At 50.2% G+C, this 18280-nt stretch overlaps 1 protein-coding gene across 1 annotated transcript in view; it reads left to right on the plus strand.

Moving 5' to 3' along the window:
* Positions 1–18280, plus strand: part of huwe1 (HECT, UBA and WWE domain containing E3 ubiquitin protein ligase 1) — a 231924-nt gene that overhangs the window by 172054 nt on the left and 41590 nt on the right. Inside the window, 5 exon segments of the mRNA XM_078534896.1 lie at positions 9221–9449; positions 10915–11093; positions 12585–12674; positions 13685–13839; positions 15733–15793. Of these exon segments, the coding sequence (XP_078391022.1) occupies positions 9221–9449; positions 10915–11093; positions 12585–12674; positions 13685–13839; positions 15733–15793 (714 nt within the window).

An 18280-nucleotide genomic window follows, 5' to 3' on the forward strand; every position in this document is an offset into this window, starting at 1 on the left:
CGTTTGTTTTTTTCACTGTCAGCCGATCCCTTCCGTGGAGACAGTCTCTTTGGGAGCTTTGGTGCAGTTGCCAGCCGTACATTTCACCTCCCTGTAGCAGTGCACGATGAAAATAATGGCAGTGACATCAATGGTAGGAAACTGATTGCAGCTTCTATTCTGCTCACACCAGCTCTAGAAGTTAACTCTCAGTGGTGACGTGGCGTTTAGGTCAGCAGAACCGTCTGGGTTCTGCGCAGTGTTTCTAAATGATTGGTGGTCCCTTGCTGGGGGGGTGGTGGGGGGAGAATCGTCAGCACTGTTTATCAACATGGACCCTCCTCCCGAACTTAATTCTGGGAGACTGTTGGTTAATGGCCAGTTCACCCCAACAAATGTGGTTTTTTTTGGTTTTGGCTTTTCCCAACAGGCAGTGTAATTATTTTGGCCTTTGATTTATCGTAGACCAGTACAGCACAGAAGGAGGCTGTTCAGCGCTTCAAGTCTACACTGGCTGTTTGAAAAAGCAGTCCAGTTAGCCCCACATCCCTGCCTTTATCCCCGCATCCCTGCCTTTTTCCTTTGCAATTCCCATTTGAAGGTTACCATTGACACTGCATCCACCACCCGATGCGACAGCATGTTTCAAATCCGAGCATGCGAATTAGGAGCAGGATTAGGCCACTGCCCCTTTCGAGCCAGCTCCGCCATTCAATAAGATGATGGCTGACCTGATTATAACTTCAACCCCACATTCTTGCCTACCCCCTATAACCTTTCACCCTCTTGCCTATCAAGAGTCTATCTAGCTTTGCCTTAAAAACATTCAAAGACTCTGCATCCACTGACTTTTGAGGAAGGGGGTTCCAAAGACCCTCGACCCTCTGAGAGAGAGAATTTCTCCTCGTCTCTGTCTTAAAAGAGCGAGCCCTTATTTTTAAACAGTGAAACCAGCTCTAGATTCTCCCCCAAGAGGAAACATCCTCTCCACGTCCACTGTCAAGACCCCTCAGGATCTTATATTGTTCCATTCAAGTAGCCTCTTCCTCTTCTAAACTCCAGTGGATACAAACCCAGCCAGTCCAGCCTTTCCTCATAAGACAACCAAGGTATTTCCTTCCCCCCTACCCCCCCAGGCCTCGCGTCACCTTTGATTCTTTTTTCAACCACTTTAAACCTGTGCCCTCTGCTTAATGACACTTCAACAACTGGAAACAGTTTCTCTTTACTTTACCTAAACCCTTACTGATTTTTAAATAGATATGAAGAGCGTTCAAACCTGTAAACTTGTCAGACAAGCGACCGTTTCTCCTGCTACTGCTTGCAACAAATTGGCGGCGTAAAGCTCATTGTTTGGTTAAGATTGGAAACTGGCACTAATTGCAATCCGCGAATGTACCGACGTTTTGTTTGGTGACTCAACTAACGGGGCCTTTGCTACTGTTATTGAGGGTTTGTAGTTGGTTACTTTAAAAAAAAAATGTAGATGTCCTGTTGTCAACTCTGTGAATTTTCTCAAAGGTAAACACAAAGACAGCACTGGGATTGGCACTCTGATTGGAGCAGTTCCCTTTGACAACTCCATTTCTTACCCAGCCTTATAGATTCTGTGTCCTGCTGCATCAGAACCTCTTCACTGCCTGAGTGTCGGCGTCTCGCCCCACAGGACAGCCTCGAGCGGGGAAGCAGTGGCGTAGCGGTCAAGTAACTAGACAAAGTAATCCAGAGGCCTGGGCTAATGCCCTGGGGGCAAGGGTTCAAATCCCACTGTGGCAGCTGGTGGAATTTAAATTCAATTAGTAAAAATTTGGAAGCCTCAGTATAAAAGGACCATGAAACCATTGTTGTAAAAACCCATTTGGTTCACTCATGCCCTTTAGGGAAGGAAATCTGCTGTCCCTACCTGGTCTGGCCTACAATGGACTTCAGATCCACAGCAATGTGGTTGACTCTTAACTACCCTCTGAAATGGCCCCAGCCAGACACTCAGTTGTACCAAACTGCTACCAAGTCTAAAAGAAATGAACTCCCTCCCTAACTTTCCCACCAGCACTGTGGGTGTACCTACACCACACAGACTGCAGCCACTCAGGAAGGCAGCTCACCACCACCTTCTCAAGGGGCAAGTCTGGGCGGGCAATAAATGCTGGCCCCGCCAGCGATGCCCAAGTCCTGAGAGTGAATTTTTTTAAAAAAAAACTCTGCCCCCTTACACACAGGAAACCATGCACCCGTTGATGTAACTTGAGGGCACTTGGCTAATTCAATTCACTTGTTGGCGCTCAGTTGCCATACTTAAGTTCTGCGGGTTTTTAGATGGGGTTCCTTGACCGGTGTCCCATTCTGCCAGCAGCAGGCCACGTCTTTCTACAGAGCCCACACTTACAGTTGAGGTTTTGAAGGAATCCACGGCCTGTCAGCCAACTAGAGGCTGCGCGGCTGCAATGGGTCCGACTCCATTCAAGTTTTTAAGTAAGATGTTGGTGAGCAAGTGAGTGCCATTTATTGCCCACCCCGACTTGCCCCTTGAGAAGGCGGTGATGAGCTGCCTTCCTGAACGGCTGCAGTCTGTGTGGTGTAGGTACACCCACAGTGCTGGTGGGAGAGTTGGGGAGGGAGTTCATGCCAATGTCACCAGAGCTTGCAAAATGGGAGCTTTCAAAACGACAGGCGCAATACAACATTTTATTCTTTCACAGGATGTGAGTGTCACTGGCTAGGCCAGCGTTTGTTGCCCATCCCTAATTGCCTCTTGAGCAGGTGGTGGTGAGCTGCCGCCTTGAACTGCTGCGGTCCATGTGGTGTCAGTACACTCACAGCGCTGTTAGCGAGTGAGTTCCAGGATTTTGACCCAGCAACAGTGAAGCAATGGCCGATATATTTCCAAGTCAGGATGGCGTGTGGCTCGGAAGGCAACTTCCAGGTAGTGGTGTTTCCATGCTCCTACTCCCTTTGTCCTTCTAGGTGGTAGAGGTCGCAAGTTTAGTAGGTGCTGAAGAAGGAGCCTTGGTGAATTGCTGCAGTGCATCATGTGGATGGTACACACACTGCTGCCACTGTGCATCGGTGGTGGAGGGAGAGAGTGTTTGTGGATGGGGTGCCAATCAAGTGGACCGCTTTGTCCTGGAAGGTGTCGAGCTTCTTGAGTGTCCTCGGAGCTGCACTCATCCAGGCAAGTGTAGAGCATTCCATCACACTCTTGACTTGTGCCTTGTAGATGGTGGACAGGCTTTGGGGAGTCAGGAGATGAGTTATCACTGCAGAGTTCCCAGCCTCTGGCGCATAGTGGAGTGGGTGGGAGGGCGCTAATTCCATTCCTGGCGAGAAGGCAGGCTTTGCTGCCAGCACAGAGGTCTGAGGGGGTCTAGTCATAGCTGGCCTGTTACATAGCAGAGAGTAGCAGTGGTTATAAGACCTTGGGGTAGGACATCGGAGCTGTCAGTGGCAGCACTGGGGCTGACACTGCGGAGCTTTTAAAATCTTCTCAGTGTTAGATTGCACTGATTGCTATGAAGACTGACTGGGCAGTAAAGTCACCTGTGTGGTATAGGGGTGTTGCCTGAACTCAAAGGGTTGGTTTATTTGCAGGCACTCAGAATGCGAATGGAGGGTTGCAACATTGGAGGAACCTGACTGCCTCCCTCCTGGGCTGCTGGTAGCCTGTGGCTGGAGGTACCAAGGAAGTAGAGAGAACACCTTGGGACTGACGCTTGTGAGGAGAAATATTGTGTTGGGGGAGCGGGGTGCGTGGGGCCATGCAACTTTCGGCGCGTATTCAAGCACACCATCCAGTTGTCGAGGGATCTCTCGCGGATTGGGATAATGTGAGAGAGGCTGGAAAGGTTTTTGTGGTGAACGTTTCTCTGCCAGGAATTTGATTGTAAGCCTGAAGGTCTCCGCTTTTAATGCACATTGAAGTTGTGTGCTGCCTGGCTAGGGACAAGGATGGAAAAGAGAGAGGCCTGTGGCTGTCTGCATGTTGCGCCATCTCACTTTTGACATACAGCGAAGATTCTCCCTCCTTCCCTCTTGTGCTGGAAATTTTAAAGTTCCCATGCCGTCGTTTTGGCTGATGCCACCGATTGACCCTTGTGAAGACAGCTGTGAGAATAGTGAGCGTGATACTGACTGGGCAGGAATGCTAAAAGGGCTTGTGGCATGCAAACTGCAGGACTTCATCTGAAGCGAACACCCGGGGCAGTGTCCAGTTATCTGGCTTATTTCTCCCCTCGCCCCTCTCTCTGCTTTTGTTCTGCCCAGAAGCCTTGCAGGTTGCTCTCTGACAGCCACGGCTCTCTGTGTGATGTGTGGTAAGCCGGTTTAAGCGCAGACCAAATTTGTTTCCTTCTATCTGTATCTTGAGTTTCGTGTCCATGCAATTATAGACTCTTGTTCTGAAGCTCATTGGCTGCACTGTTGAACCCATCTTGTTATTCTTACGAACATGGGTGGAGATGAATTTAAACTGCACTAATTTCTCCTCTCACCACCTGTCGGTAAACAAAAAGGGTTCTCTCTTCATAAGCAGTGGCATATTTCCCAACCCCTCGGCTTTTTTTGTGATCCAATTTTCTATAAATAACTCCACAGCAAACCCAAGATGGGATGAACTCAAAGGGTTAGTTTATTTGCACACACTCAAAATGCGAAAGGAGGGTCGCAACGTTGCCTCCACAGTCATAGACAGTGAAGAGAGGGATAGAGAAAAAGATCTGCAGTGCAGAGACCACAGAAAATAAATATTGTTTCACGTGGGCTCCAGAGTCCAGAATCAAAGTCCAGTGGGGTATTCCTTCACGGAGGTCAGTGGGTTAAAAGCTGATGCTGGATAATTCACTTGTCTGATGATGTTAACATTACCAATTAATGTTAGGCACGCAGAGATGAATCAGCCTTGTAGGCGATGGTAGAGGATATCCAGCAGAAGCAGTGTAGATGTGGACCAGGTATTCCACCTGGGCCAGAGCTCCTCGTCTGTGAAGCTGCTCATCAAGTGTTAAACAGCAGACTGAGTTTTTCAGTTCAGCAAAGCAATGTTACTTGTTTCACAAGCCAGAGACCTATGTCACATGTCTCCCACCTCTCCACCATCTTTGACAAAGGGTGTGTATCCATCGTCTGGATTCCAAAGACTTGTAAATGTCTCAGCCAATACGAATTGAAAGGAAGGTTGCAGGGCTTTTGTCTTTTCAGACGACCCATCTCCTTCTGGCTAGTCTGTGTTACTAAATGCAGATGGCCTTTGTTTAGCTCTCTTTGAAGTTGGGCAGTACAGTCCACAGTGGGGGGTCATTTAGTGGCTCCTCAGAAATAATGAGGTGTGAGTTTCCCCAAAACTGCCAGGTAGATTGTTTTTATTCGGGGATGGGGGTCACAAACAGACATAGATTCAGCCATTTTGAAGGTCATTGTTCAATTTTAACATTTCAGGAATAGCAACGAGCATATCTTTTAAAACTATACAGTGTGAAGTCTTAGTGGCTCACATTATCAAATCAGAAATTGGAAAAGAGCACCATAAATTAGTGCCAGTTTGATACCCAGCGCAGGTTAAACTGATTAAATGTTTTGGAATGTCTGGTAAAGTTTTTTTTTCGATATTTAAGTCCAGCGTTAATTGATTGTAGTTTGGGAGAAGTCATCCTCTGTACAATATTCTAACACACAGAGGAATCACTTGCCTCCCAATGCCTTTCAACCATGTATTTGTGTTCATTTGCGTTTGCTTACTGAAACGCCTCCTGTTTGGTGTCTCCCATATGATGAGATGCCCCTTTTGTTTGTTCCCATCCCTCTCAAAAGCTTAGCGAATCAATCGGATGTGGAATGTGAGCATGTTTGAACACATGCCCTGGACCATTAATTCAGATCTAGCTGAACAGCAATTGTTCACCATCACCTCCTTCCTTGGACGCGTTGTTGTCGTCTCCCCATCTGTCCTGGCTCAGTCTTGCTCTGGTATCTTGACTTCACTTTCCTTTCTGTTTCTCATTCATATATTTTTCCCACCTTTGTTTTCCTTCACCTCCCTTGCTCCCCACTTCCCGTTGTTTTGCCGTCCTACCCTGGTCCCAATCGGGGACTGGGGGCTGTCGACTTCATGGGACCCTGTCCTCCTGTTTTATGGGAACAGCAGCTTCAGGGAAGCCCATATGGCCACAAGAACTCCCTGTCTCGATTTAGGTGCTGTATCTGAGCACTGCCCCTTGTCGTACTTACCCCAGTGCACAAGATCCCAGCAGAGATATGCTCTTCCCAAGTGCCAGAAACAAACTCAAGTAAGATCTTTGTGTTTGGCAATGCTCATAAGCGCACAATTGTTTTTTTTATTAAAAAAAGTCTCGAATATCCTGGGCAGTCACAGAAAAACACGAGAAAGGAGAAACGTTCGATATGGACACTTAGTGTATTGGAGTGCTTTAATTTCCCCTTCCACCCCGCCCATTGTAGTTTAATTTTAGTAACACTGCATATTAGAGGTGTGAGTGACAGAAATTTCATTATCAAGCATGTTTCCGGGTGAAGGGGCCGCTCTGGCTTTACAAAGTCGCTGCTGCTAAGGGGCCTTGTCCAAAATAACATTTAGAACATCTAAGATTTGGAAGATGGCGAGGTGCACCTGTAGCCGCTCCCGATGGACCACAGTTAATGGAAGCTCTCCAAACGGCAGCGGCATCTCAGTCAACCAGAAACCTCCAACTGGAAGTTTTGGTCATCAGCGCCTTGTGTGTGCACGTTAGCTCCTGCCCTTCAGTTGACCCAGCTGCAGGTGTAAGCCCGTTCCTGGCGTCCACTCAAGTGCTGGAGCGATCTTGAGCCCTTTCAAACGAGGCAGCGGAGTGAGTAAGGGCCCAGCAAAGCGCACGCCTGCGTTTTATCTTGGGCAGTTGGACAAGACCCCTTGGACGTGAGAATTCACTCTTGCTAAATGTTGATGTGCATTAGGAACCTATCTGGCCTTTTGACTTTGGGCTGGTCTGTTTTCTCTTGGAAGTGGTGTCGTTGCATAGTGATCAAGGGAGGGTCTCGAAAGACTTGCATCTGCCTCAAAACATGTTGTGTTTCGCGCGACTTGGCACTCGTTTCCAACACCCTGCCCCAGTGGCTTTTGAAACCTGGATGCCTTAGCAGTCAACCACCTGCCCCTCCACTCCCCTCCTGCAGCTTAATGTTTCAATCTTGGCTTTTTGTTTGGTTCTTTAATCCCGAAACCTCTCCTGGCCAATGTTACATGCCTTGGCGGAATGATGCTGAGTCTGCCCAGGCCCAAAACCTGAGCTGACTTTCGTTTCGAGGCTAGGATAGGAGCAGCTTGCCCAGAAGCAAGCCGCACCCAGCTCTTGCGCAAACGCCTCGAGAGGGGTCTCCGCTCCTGCCTAACGCCTCATTCCCCAGTGATGTTGAGATCTCTCTGTTCCGGCAGGCTTGGCGGTTCAGCGCTGGAGGTGGATAGGAAGAGCAGGAGGCCATTGAGCTCCTCAAGCCTGTTGTGCCCACCGCTACGCAACCAGCTGATGGTTGACCTGTACTTGGGGCTCCATTGACTCCCTATCCCCACCGCCCTCCTCACTTACCCAGCAAAAATCCCTACCCCCTCCTCACTTAATCAGCAAAAATCCCTGCCCTCTCCTCACTTAATCAGCAAAAATCCCTGTTCTCTCCTCACTTAATCACCAAAAATCCCTGCCTTCTCTTCACTTAATCAGCAAAAATCCCTGCCCTGTCCTCACTTACCCAGCAAAAATTCCTGCCCCCTCCTCACTTACCCAGCAAAAATCCCTACCGCCTCCTCACTTACCCAGCAAAAATCCCTACCCCCTCCTCACTTAATCAGTAAAAATCCCTGCCCTGTCCTCACTTACCCAGCAAAAATCCCTGTCCTCTCCTCACTCAATCAGCAAAAAAATCTATCAGTCTCAGTCTTGAAAATTTCAATTGATCCAGACCATTTATGGGGTAGAGGTTTCCAGATCTCATCTCTAATTGTTGCCTGCTGATTGACAAGAGGACTCTCTCCCTCCAAGGTTGAGCTCCGTTTCGGTTTGGGGTTTTCATCTATGTTAAAGGGGCGGTGCGCATTGCCCCCAAATCAGACAGCATCACAGTTCTCCACAGTAAAAATACAGCGATCCGAGGCTCAGAGTGGCCAATGCCTTCAGCCACCCACATGATCGTTTCTCCGGCGCGGTTGTGAGGTGGCCCCTTGGAGCCGTTTTGTCACCTTGCCGATTTGCATGCCGTCCAGGGGAAACACCGAGTGTGGGAGGCAGGTGTGCAGACGTTTTGAGATGCTCCATGAGGTTCTTTTTTTAGATAAGGCTTTGGTAGATTGTATACGACCCTGGGTGAGCTGTATCTTGCAGGACAGTGCACCTAATCTCAACAAATGAACACAGCATTAACCCATCGACCAGAACCCCTTTTCAGCCTTGCAGCGTGTTTACTGCAGCGCCTCACAGTTGTCATTTAACTTACAAGCTGTTGGGAAAGGGTCGGGGAGAGAGTTAACAGCAGGGTGGAAAGCTTTTCCTTCAGCTATTAGACATGGGTTAAAATCCCACACACAGTGCTGGGATGTAGCTTGCTCTCCCCTGCGTGGGTGGGGTACCTTGGACAGAACAAAATTGCCCAAACTCGGCAGATTGGCAGTAAGTTATGAACCGCACTCCAGCAACAGGGTTGGGGTAGGTGTCAATTCTGCAGAAACTTTACTCTGTATCTAACCCCGTGCTGTACCTGTCCTGGGAGTGTTTGATGGGGACAGTGTAGATGAGCTTTACTCTGTATCTAACCCCGTGCTGTACCTGTCCTGGGAGTGTTTGATGGGGTCAGTGTAGATGAGCTTTACTCTGTATCTAATGGTCATGTTCTCTCTACCCGACACGGGCATCCCTCAGCTTGCAGGGGGAAAATTTCCCCCCTCCTATTCCGCTCCCCCCACCACTAAAAAGAAATTGGGTATAGCAGGAATGATTCACTTTTGCATGTTGAATGAAATAAAGGGGCTCCAGCAGGTATGTGAGGAAATAACGGGTTAACTGTGTGGCTCTGTGTCTTCAAACTGCAAATTATAAATATAGGTTTTGAAGATCGAATTTGTGTTGATCTTTGGAGTTGTTGAGCCTTTGAACTGCTGTGATTCCCTGTCCCAACGCTGATCGTCCCAATTAGCCACACTTAACGTAAAGACGGCATCACGAGCCGCGGGATTCCTTTCTAACTTTTCTCTTCTTTCCCCTAGCGGACATACCCCCCGCCCCGGGTAACATTCCCGCCACGCACCCGCTCATGGTTCGGCACGCGGATCACAGTGCCCTGACGCTGGGCACGGGATCCTCCACCACGCGGCTCACCCAAGGCATCGGGCGCAGCCAGCGGGCGATCCGGCCGTTTGCTGCCAACACGGGCCACACCATTCACGTGCACTACCCTGGGAACAGGCAACCCAACCCTCCCCTCATCCTGCAAAGGTAAACGGTCGAAACTGCGGGGCCCTGCAGGGCATTGGCGGGGTGGAGGTGGGGGTGCGCGGTGGTACAGTTACCTGAAGGAAGTGCGCTGGCCTGAGAGCTCATCGCACTTTCAGCTGCTTTCTGTGATTGCGCCATGATCCATTGCCTCTGCCACTCAGAGGATAGCGCACTCGTCTCTGAGCCAGCTGGCCATGGATTCAACCCCCACCCCAGAGTCTCACGCACACAATCCAAGCCTACACTCCCAGTGGAGTGCTGAGGGAGCGCTGCACTGTTGGAGGATTTGTACTGAGGGAGCACAACACTGTCAGAGGGTCAGTGCTGAGGGAGCGCCGCACTGTCAGAGGGTCAGTGCTGAGGGAGCGCCGCACTGTCGGAAGGTCAGTGCTGAGGTAGAGCCGCACTGTCGGAGGGTCAGTGCTGAGGTAGAGCCGCACTGTCGGAGGGTCAGTGCTGAGGTAGAGCCGCACTGTCGGTGGGTCACTGCTGAGGTAGAGCCGCGCTGTTGGAGGGTCACTGCTGAGGGAGCGGCGCTGTTGGAGGGTCAGTGCTGAGGGAGCGCCGCGCTGTCGGAGGGTCAGTGCTGAGGGAGCGCCGCGCTGTCGGAGGGTCAGTGCTGAGGGAGCGCCGCGCTGTCGGAGTGTCAGTGCTGAGGGAGCGCCGCGCTGTCGGAGGGTCAGTGCTGAGGGAGCGCCGCGCTGTCGGAGGGTCAGTGCTGAGGGAGCGCCGCGCTGTCGGAGGGTCAGTGCTGAGGGAGCGCCGCGCTGTCGGAGTGTCAGTGCTGAGGGAGCGCCGCGCTGTCGGAGTGTCAGTGCTGAGGGAGCGCCGCGCTGTCGGAGGGTCAGTGCTGAGGGAGCGCCGCGCTGTCGGAGGGTAAGTGCTGAGGGAGCGCCGCGCTGTCGGAGGGTCCGTGCTGAGGGAGCGCCGCGCTGTCGGAGGGTCCGTGCTGAGGGAGCGCCGCGCTGTCGGAGGGTCAGTGCTGAGGGAGCGCCGCGCTGTCGGAGGGTCAGTGCTGAGGGAACAATTAGAAGAGGAGCAGATGGCGGAGATCTCCCCAGTGTCTTGGGCCCAATATTTATCCCTCAGCCAACATCACTAAAAACAGGTGATCTGGGTTGTTATCTCGTTGCTGTTTGTGGGAGCTTGCTGTGCGCAAATTGGCTGCCACATCTCCTACGTTACAACAGTGAATGCACATTGGCTGTGAGGAGCCTTGGGATATCCTGAGATGGGGAAAGGTGCTGGTGAGATGCAGGTCTGTCAGTCCTTTTGGGCCTATTCTCGGGCTCCTGCGTCCTGTGTCTAATGGAGACTGGAACCTCTGCATGGTCCATGTGGTTAAACTGCATTCGATGCAAGTTTGATTTAACCCCGCTGCTTTTGAATTCTGTTGCTCTTGTGATGAGTATTTGCTTTTGCCCTTTTTACAGCCTTTGTGTCTCTGCTTGTAATCTGCTTACAGATTGCTTGGGCCCTCGGCCGCTGCCGATATCCTCCAACTCAGCAGCAGCCTGCCCCTGCAGAGCCGTGGCCGTGCCAGGTTGCTGGTTGGCAACGACGACGTCCACATCATTGCCCGATCGGATGACGACCTCCTGGACGACTTCTTCCATGACCAGACAGCCACAACCAGCCAAGCAGGTAGAGCAGCTGATCGGAAGCGAGCTGGGCATCACGGAGATTTCGGCGCTGGGCTGGGGGTGGGTGGGGTGGGGGGATGGGTTTCGGGGTCAGTGACCTGAATCCTGGGGCTTCTGTACCCCGAGTGCTTTTGGTGCGAACGGAGGAGGGGTGAAAAAAGCGCAGCACAAACCTGAATCTGGGCCAGTGGTGGTGAAACAATTGTGTTTTTAAATGCTGCGGTGTTTTTTTTATTCTTTCATGGGATGAGAGTATCACTTGCAAGGCCAGCATTTGTTGCCCATCCTTAATTGCCCCTTGAGAAGGTGGCGATGAGCCGCTGCAGCTTGTGTGGTGTAGGTACATCCACCGTGCTGTTAGGGAGGGAGTTCCAGGATTTTGACCCAGCGACAGTGAAGGAACGGCCGATATATTTCCAAGTCAGGATGGTGAGTGGCTCGGAGGGGAACTTGCAGGTGGTGGTGTTCCCGTGTGTCTGCTGCCCTTGTCCTTCTAGACAGATTTAGAAAGTGCAGCCAAAGGAGCCTTGGTGAGTTCCTGCAGTGCATCTTGTAGATGGTTCACACACTGCTGCCCCTGTTCGTCAGTGGCGGAGGGAGTGAATGTTTAAGGTGATGGAGGGGTGTTGGTTAAGGGGGCTGCTTTATGTCTAGCTTCTTGAGTGTTGTGGGAGCCGCACTCATCCAGGCAAGTGGAGAGTATTCCATCACACTCCTGACTTGTGCCTTGTAGATGGTGGGCAGGCTTTGGGGAGAGAAGATGGCACCTCCAGTCGGGCTGCACTCTCTGTTCTGCTCTAGGGAATGCTGGCTGGTAATTGGGCTTGGCTGCTAGAAGCGAAAACCCATGATTTTCCAACTCTGAGACAAATGTGTCGCCATTAGAGTTGAGAGAGAGGAGCAGGGTCCTCAGGCCTTCTGTCATTCAATAAGATCCTGGCTGATCATCTTCCTCAGCTCCACTTTTTTACCCTATCCCTCGAGCCCAAAAATCTATCAACCTGTCTTCCAAAGATATGCACTCCTCTGTGAAGAAATTTCTCCTCCCCTCGGTGCTAAATGATCGGCCCTGGTATTCTGAAACTGTGGGCTAGGAACCTAGAGGGGTGAGGGGGCTCCAACTCTCAACCTCATCTGAGCTAAGCTGTCGTGTGCCTTTTTGGCAAGTTTCTGATTGGATTTTGGTTTACCTCGAAGGTCTGTTTTCAGTGGCGTGCCCGCAAGGTGGAGCAGTCTGCAAGGTGGTGGGGGACAGGCGGTGGCTGGGCCCTAAGGGACCCTGACCACCTCTGCCATGTTTGAGGACAGCTTTTCAATCTGTCGAGAAAGGAGGGCCATCGCGCACCTCGTGGCCTAATCCTGCGCCTGACTAGTCGCAGAACGCGAGCAGAATTGAAACCCTGCGCCTGGTGTGGGGCACACCCCACGCTTCAACAGCGCAGGTCTTTAAGCCGCCTGGACTGCATCGGTTGTAATGCTCCTCTTTCTGCAGGTACCCTGTCGAGCATCCCGACTGCACTAACCCGCTGGACTGAGGAATGCAAAGTACTGGACGCAGAAAGTATGCACGACTGCGTGGCAGGTGAGAATTTGCTCGGGCAAATGCGGAGAAAATGTTTCCATTTTGGGGAGGGGAGCAGGAGGAGTCCAAAGCGAACGATCACATCCTAATTTCTCCCTCCCCCACTGCTTTTCACTTGTGTGGAGCCCCACAGCTGTCTGGCATCTTCCAGCGCTTCCCTGAGTGCTCGTTCACCTTGCGTGCGTCTAGACTCTGCTCCTGAACTTGTCCACTGCCATGCACCCCTCACCTACGGGCCACCCGAAATCCATCGGGCCCCCGAGTCACCTGTCCCTGTCCCCCTCTCAATCCTAAGGAAAATTTCATTGTTGCCTGCAACCAGCCTGGCTATGATCAGCTGACCCTAACCCAGGGGTTGGGGGGGTCCTTCTCTTTATAATCACTCAGCTGCTTGGTATGTTCACGAGTCAGGTCTCCTTAACGGGCTTCGGACAAGTCTCTTAGCTTGACCACAGCTTACAGACCTAAATGGTGGGGAACACACACTCAAGTTTCCCCTTGACTGGATCCCTGATCTCAAGGGAGATGCCAGGTAGCTGGTAAGAGATCTTCAGTACTTGTGTGTGGCACCTTATCACGTTCTTACCTCATTGCGCCACCACCTACCCTTAATTTGGTAATCTTACAGGAGTAGTAATCCAAAGGCCCAGGCAACCCTTCTTGGACATGGGTTTTTACGACAATCGATGATAGTTTCATGGTCACCATTACTGAGGCTAGATTCCAATTCCAGGGTGGGATTTGAACCCGTGCCCCCAAAACATTAACCTCCCCACTGGGAGACTATGGTAGGGGGGTGTTACCAGCTGAGGTCGAGCTGGCCTCTGCCTGCTGCAGGGTGGTCTCGGCCTGAGAGCCATTCGTTCACCCGACCCTCTCCATAGTGGATGTGAATCACAGAAGGCCCCGCAAAAGAGCCGGTGGGGTTTCCTGTCATTGCGGAGGGAGGGAGAGGGCTCGGATCCCTATGGAATGCTGCGCTAACTCTGGAACCCTTTTAATTGTCAAAGTGGTGAAGCTGCCCATCATCCAGCACCTGGAGTCGCTACGTGACGAGGAGTTGGAGGAGCGGAGAGAGAAACGCAGAAAGCAACTGGCAGAGGAAGAGGCCAGGAGAGAGGAGAAGGCCAAGGAGGAGAAGGAGAACAAGGAGCAGAATGCCCCGGTGAGTGAGCGATAGAGAGAGAGAAATGGTAGCTGTTGTGTGGGCCCTCCAAGGTGAGGGACTTTGTCCTGCACTCCCCATTTGGCCTGGAGGATGTGGCAGTCCTGTGTTTTCTGTGCCTCTTGCTGGGCCTGAAACGGCTAGGGCCTGAGACTGTTGAGCATCGCTGTACACGTTAAGGTTGACCTCATTTATTTATGAGCCACCGGGTGCTGGTTTCCTCTTGGGATTGCCACCCTGACTCTGAACTGCAACTTACTTTGAAGGAGGTGGAGGGAGGGGGATCACAATTAGAAGCAGGAGTCAGCCGTTTAGCCGCTCGAGCCTGCTCTGCCATTCAGTAATACCCCGGCTGCTTATCTACCTCAGCTGCAGTTCACCCGACGCCCGTATTACTCGATTTTGAAGTCCAAAACTCTTATCATCTGTCTTGAATATATTCAATGTCTGAGCATCCACAGAGTAGAGAATCCTCTCTCCCCGCCCCCCCAAAACTCGCAAGCCTCTGAGTGAAGAAGTTTCTTTAGACTTGGAGGAACTTCCCAAATTCTAAAATAACTTGGGGGGGAAATGAGTGCAAGAAATTCAAAATGGGACCTGGGCTGTTTTGGGGTGATGTTGGGAAGCACTTTGTCATGCGGAGAGGGCAGAGGAGATCTGGAACTCTTGCTTTTGAGGCTGCGGATTCGGTGAGAATTTAAAAACCGATTGATAAGAGTTTCGTGGGGTAAGTGTATTAAGGGTTGTCAAGAAGATATAATAATGACTTGTAATGTTATTGGAAATTATTTTAAAATAGAGCTCTAGCGGTATGTGTGTATGTGTCTCTGTCTTAATTGGATTAAAACCAGCTGGCCTAGAGGCTTTGATGTATAGGAGAGAAGTAGGTTTGAAATGTTAATTAGTTAAACATAGGGAAATTAGAAGGTGAAGTGTAAAGGGGCAATTTGCATTTTTAAATAAACCATTCAAAAGAATGGGTGAAATATTACACCTTGCCAGATGAAGCCAAACAATGTGTCTATTTTTTCCAAAGTTTACTAATAAAATTGGTGCCATGAAAAGGTTTTATTATTAAGAAGATGTAAAGTTCAAAAAACGTAGTGATATAATGAGAATTTGCATTCAAAGAGGAAATTATGTATAAAGGAAGGGAAGGCTGTTGGTAAAAGAGGAGGGATTCTAAGATCTAAAGCCTCCAGCCTGTAAGCCTCAAGCCGCTGTCTGCAAGGACCCAGAGCTGAAAGAAACTCATTTTGAATGCGACTGTCCAGAGTGTGCTTTGCCAGGGGTCTGTTTAAATCTGTGTTTTATTATTGCCTTAACAGAGGTGTAACTGGGAGTCAGATTAATTCGGGGATTTTTAGAAGTTATGATAGCAATTTGTAGACATATGTATGTGCTTATAATCTTTTAATTAATAAATGTTTAATTTAATTTTATAAAAGCCTCTTGAGACTCGGTGGTCTTATTATAACTGAATTCGAAGCCGGCATCTCAAAACATACAAACTGCAAAAATTGGTTAAGACAGTTGTTTCAAGTTTCCCTCTGGGATTTGAACAGCTCAGCGTTTACCATCAGCTGCGTCCTGTTAGGGTTATAAAACCAAGGCGGGTAATTGGAGTTAAGGTACAAGTCAGCCGTGATCTAACTGGATGGCAGGACAGGTTTGTGGGGCTGAATGGCTGCTTCCTGTCCCTAAAAGAAAGTTAGTTTTGTAGAAGACAAGCTCACCTGAAATCCCAGGAGCAGTAATCGAGCGCTTCAACTCTTGATTGAGGTCGCGACCTTTCTTTTGACCCCCTTGCAGAGCTGTTCGTGTCGGTGAGTGTTTCTTTTTTATTTCTTTGCACGGACACCGATGGGCTAACTGTTGTCACTGTTTGTACAGCAGGCTGCGGGTTCCACCAGAGTGGCCAACTCGTCTGTTCAAGGTGACAAGAGTCAAACAGGTTTGTTCCCGACTTGTGTGTAATCTGTACCTCCTGTATCCATCTGTGCTTATGTTTCAGTGTGACAAGGATAGTGCCTGTGAGATGGCAGGTGGGGGAACTAGTGCTGGCTTTCTATCAGCAAGATGGGAGCTTAGTGATGTTCAGTGCTCTTTCTTTCAGCACCACACCCAGCACCCCCCACCCCCCCCAAAAACCTTTCTCCCCAGTGTGCCCTCAATACTGTCACTTCATGCACTCCCAGGGCAGGTACAGCACGGAGTTAGATACAGAGTAAAGCTCCCTCTACACTGTCCCCATCAAACACTCCCAGGACAGGTACAACACGGGGTTAGATACAGAGTAAAGCTCCCTCTACACCGTCCCCATCAAACACTCCCAGGACAGGTACAGCACGGGGTTAGATACAGAGTAAAGCTACCTCTACACCGTCCCCATCAAACACTCCCAGGACAGGTACAGCACGGGGTTAGATACGGAGTAAAGTTCCCTCTACACCGTCCCCATCAAACACTCCCAGGACAGGTACAGCACAGGGTTAGATACAGAGTAAAGCTCCCTCTACACTGTCCCCATCAAATGCCCCCAGGGAATGTACAGCATGGGTTAGATATGGAGTAAAACTGCACCCAAAGCAGTGAATGCCAGGCTGTGCTTGTGCACCCTCTGATAATCAGGCAGCAAGGCAATTGAAGGTAGCTGGGAGTAGGCTGTGCACCCTATGCTCCAGTGCAGGAGTTGCAAGGCACCTCCGGGCCCAGTGAAAGGAAGCAGTGTGCTGTCAAAAATACAGGTGAAGCTCTGACTTTGTTCCTTTTTATCTGTTCCCCACATGTTCTCACTGCTTTCCCACCTTGGTATTTCTCTGCTTTGTATCTTTTTTTATGCTAACTTGTTCACTCTTCAGTTCTAAGCATCGCTGACTGGCTGGAGATGGAATGGTGCCCTTTGGGATGAGGTAGTAGGTTGTATAGTTTTAGGGTCATACCCGATCTCGGAGTTAACTATACAATCTACTGTCTTTCCTACGGTGGCAAACTGGCCTGCTGAAACTTCAAGGCTGCGCGGCCTTCACATGCACCGTTGACGAGATTCTTTGCCTAGATTCAGTTACTTCTCTTTGAAGCTCTCTCAGCTAGTTGGCACGGTATCTGCGTGCCCGAACTGTGGTCATGGGGTTTAAACGCTAGTCCCTTGCTTACGACGCAGCTGTATGTCCGATCTCCACTCGCTCACAAGTGTGCTGCAAGCAGTGAGTTGTGCAGTCCTGAGTAAGTGCTGCACTGCCGGAGGTGCTGTCTTTCAGATGAGACGTTGAACCGAGGCCCAGCCTGTGCTGTTACGCAAACGTAAGGCTTCCTTCATGGAAGAGGAGCAAAATGGGAGTTCTCCTCGTGCCTTGTAGCCGGCGTTTATCCCTCAACGTGCATCACGTACCATCAGCTCGTTGTCGCGTGGCTGTGTTTAGGCACCAGCTGTGTGCAAATTGTCTGCCACGTTTCCTAAGTTGCATGGTGGCTGCAGGACTGAGAGATTTTAACTGTCAGGAAAGATTGAACAGGCTGGGGCACTTTGCTCTAGAAAAGAGAAGGCTGAGGGGGTGGCCTGATCGAGATTGTTAAAATGGTGAAGGGGGTTTCGATAGGGTCAATGTAGAGAAGCTGTTTCTACTCGTGGGGTAGGGGCGGGGAGGTGACCAGAACTAGGGGGCCATCAATCTAAGACAGTCACTAATAAATCCAATTTGGAGGGGGGGGGGGGGATTTCAGGAGAAACTTCTCTACCCAGAGAGTGGGAAGAATGTGGAACTCGCTCCCACAGGGAGTGGTTGAGGTGAATAGTGTTGATGCGTTTAAAGGGGGGGGTAGCTAGATAGACACGTGAGGGAGAAAGGAATAGAAGGATACTTAGGGAGCTGAGGGGATTGAGGGATGATTCGCCTGGAGCACAAGCATTGGCACAGACAAGTTGACCGAATGCTCTCGTTTCTGTTCTTCTAATTCTTTGTCGCACACTTCAAAGAGCCTCTGTGGGCATTCCTGAGGTCAAGGGAAGCACAGTGCAAAGTGAAAGTGTCAGGTTCCTGCTACGACTTGGGGTTGCGTTTGGATTTGACTTATCATTAGCCCTGGAAGAGGAGCGGCTGGTTCGATATGCTTCGGCATGCTGAGGTAGTACGTTGTATAGTTGTAGGGCAGTGATTTCCCCCTTTTATTTATTTTTTTACTTTGCCCTGCTTGGAGATAACTATACAACCTACTGCCTTCCTCGCTGAGCAGTCAAGCAACCGTCAGGAGAGATCGCTGCTTTAAGGGCAGTTCTTGATTTTGGGGCTGTCGAGGTGGATATATTATGTTCTACTGCAAGGTGCAGTTTCAGAGCTCGAGATGGGAAGGGTTAAAAGGAGATGGCTACCCACTCCTAACTGATTTTTGACTTTTAATGCTCGTTCAAGTGCAAATTGGTGTTCAAGGCATCAGCAGCAAG

Source organism: Cetorhinus maximus, unplaced genomic scaffold (genome assembly GCF_964194155.1).
Source record: "Cetorhinus maximus unplaced genomic scaffold, sCetMax3.hap1.1 HAP1_SCAFFOLD_138, whole genome shotgun sequence".
In the NCBI taxonomy this organism is placed as follows: Eukaryota; Metazoa; Chordata; class Chondrichthyes; order Lamniformes; family Cetorhinidae; genus Cetorhinus; species Cetorhinus maximus.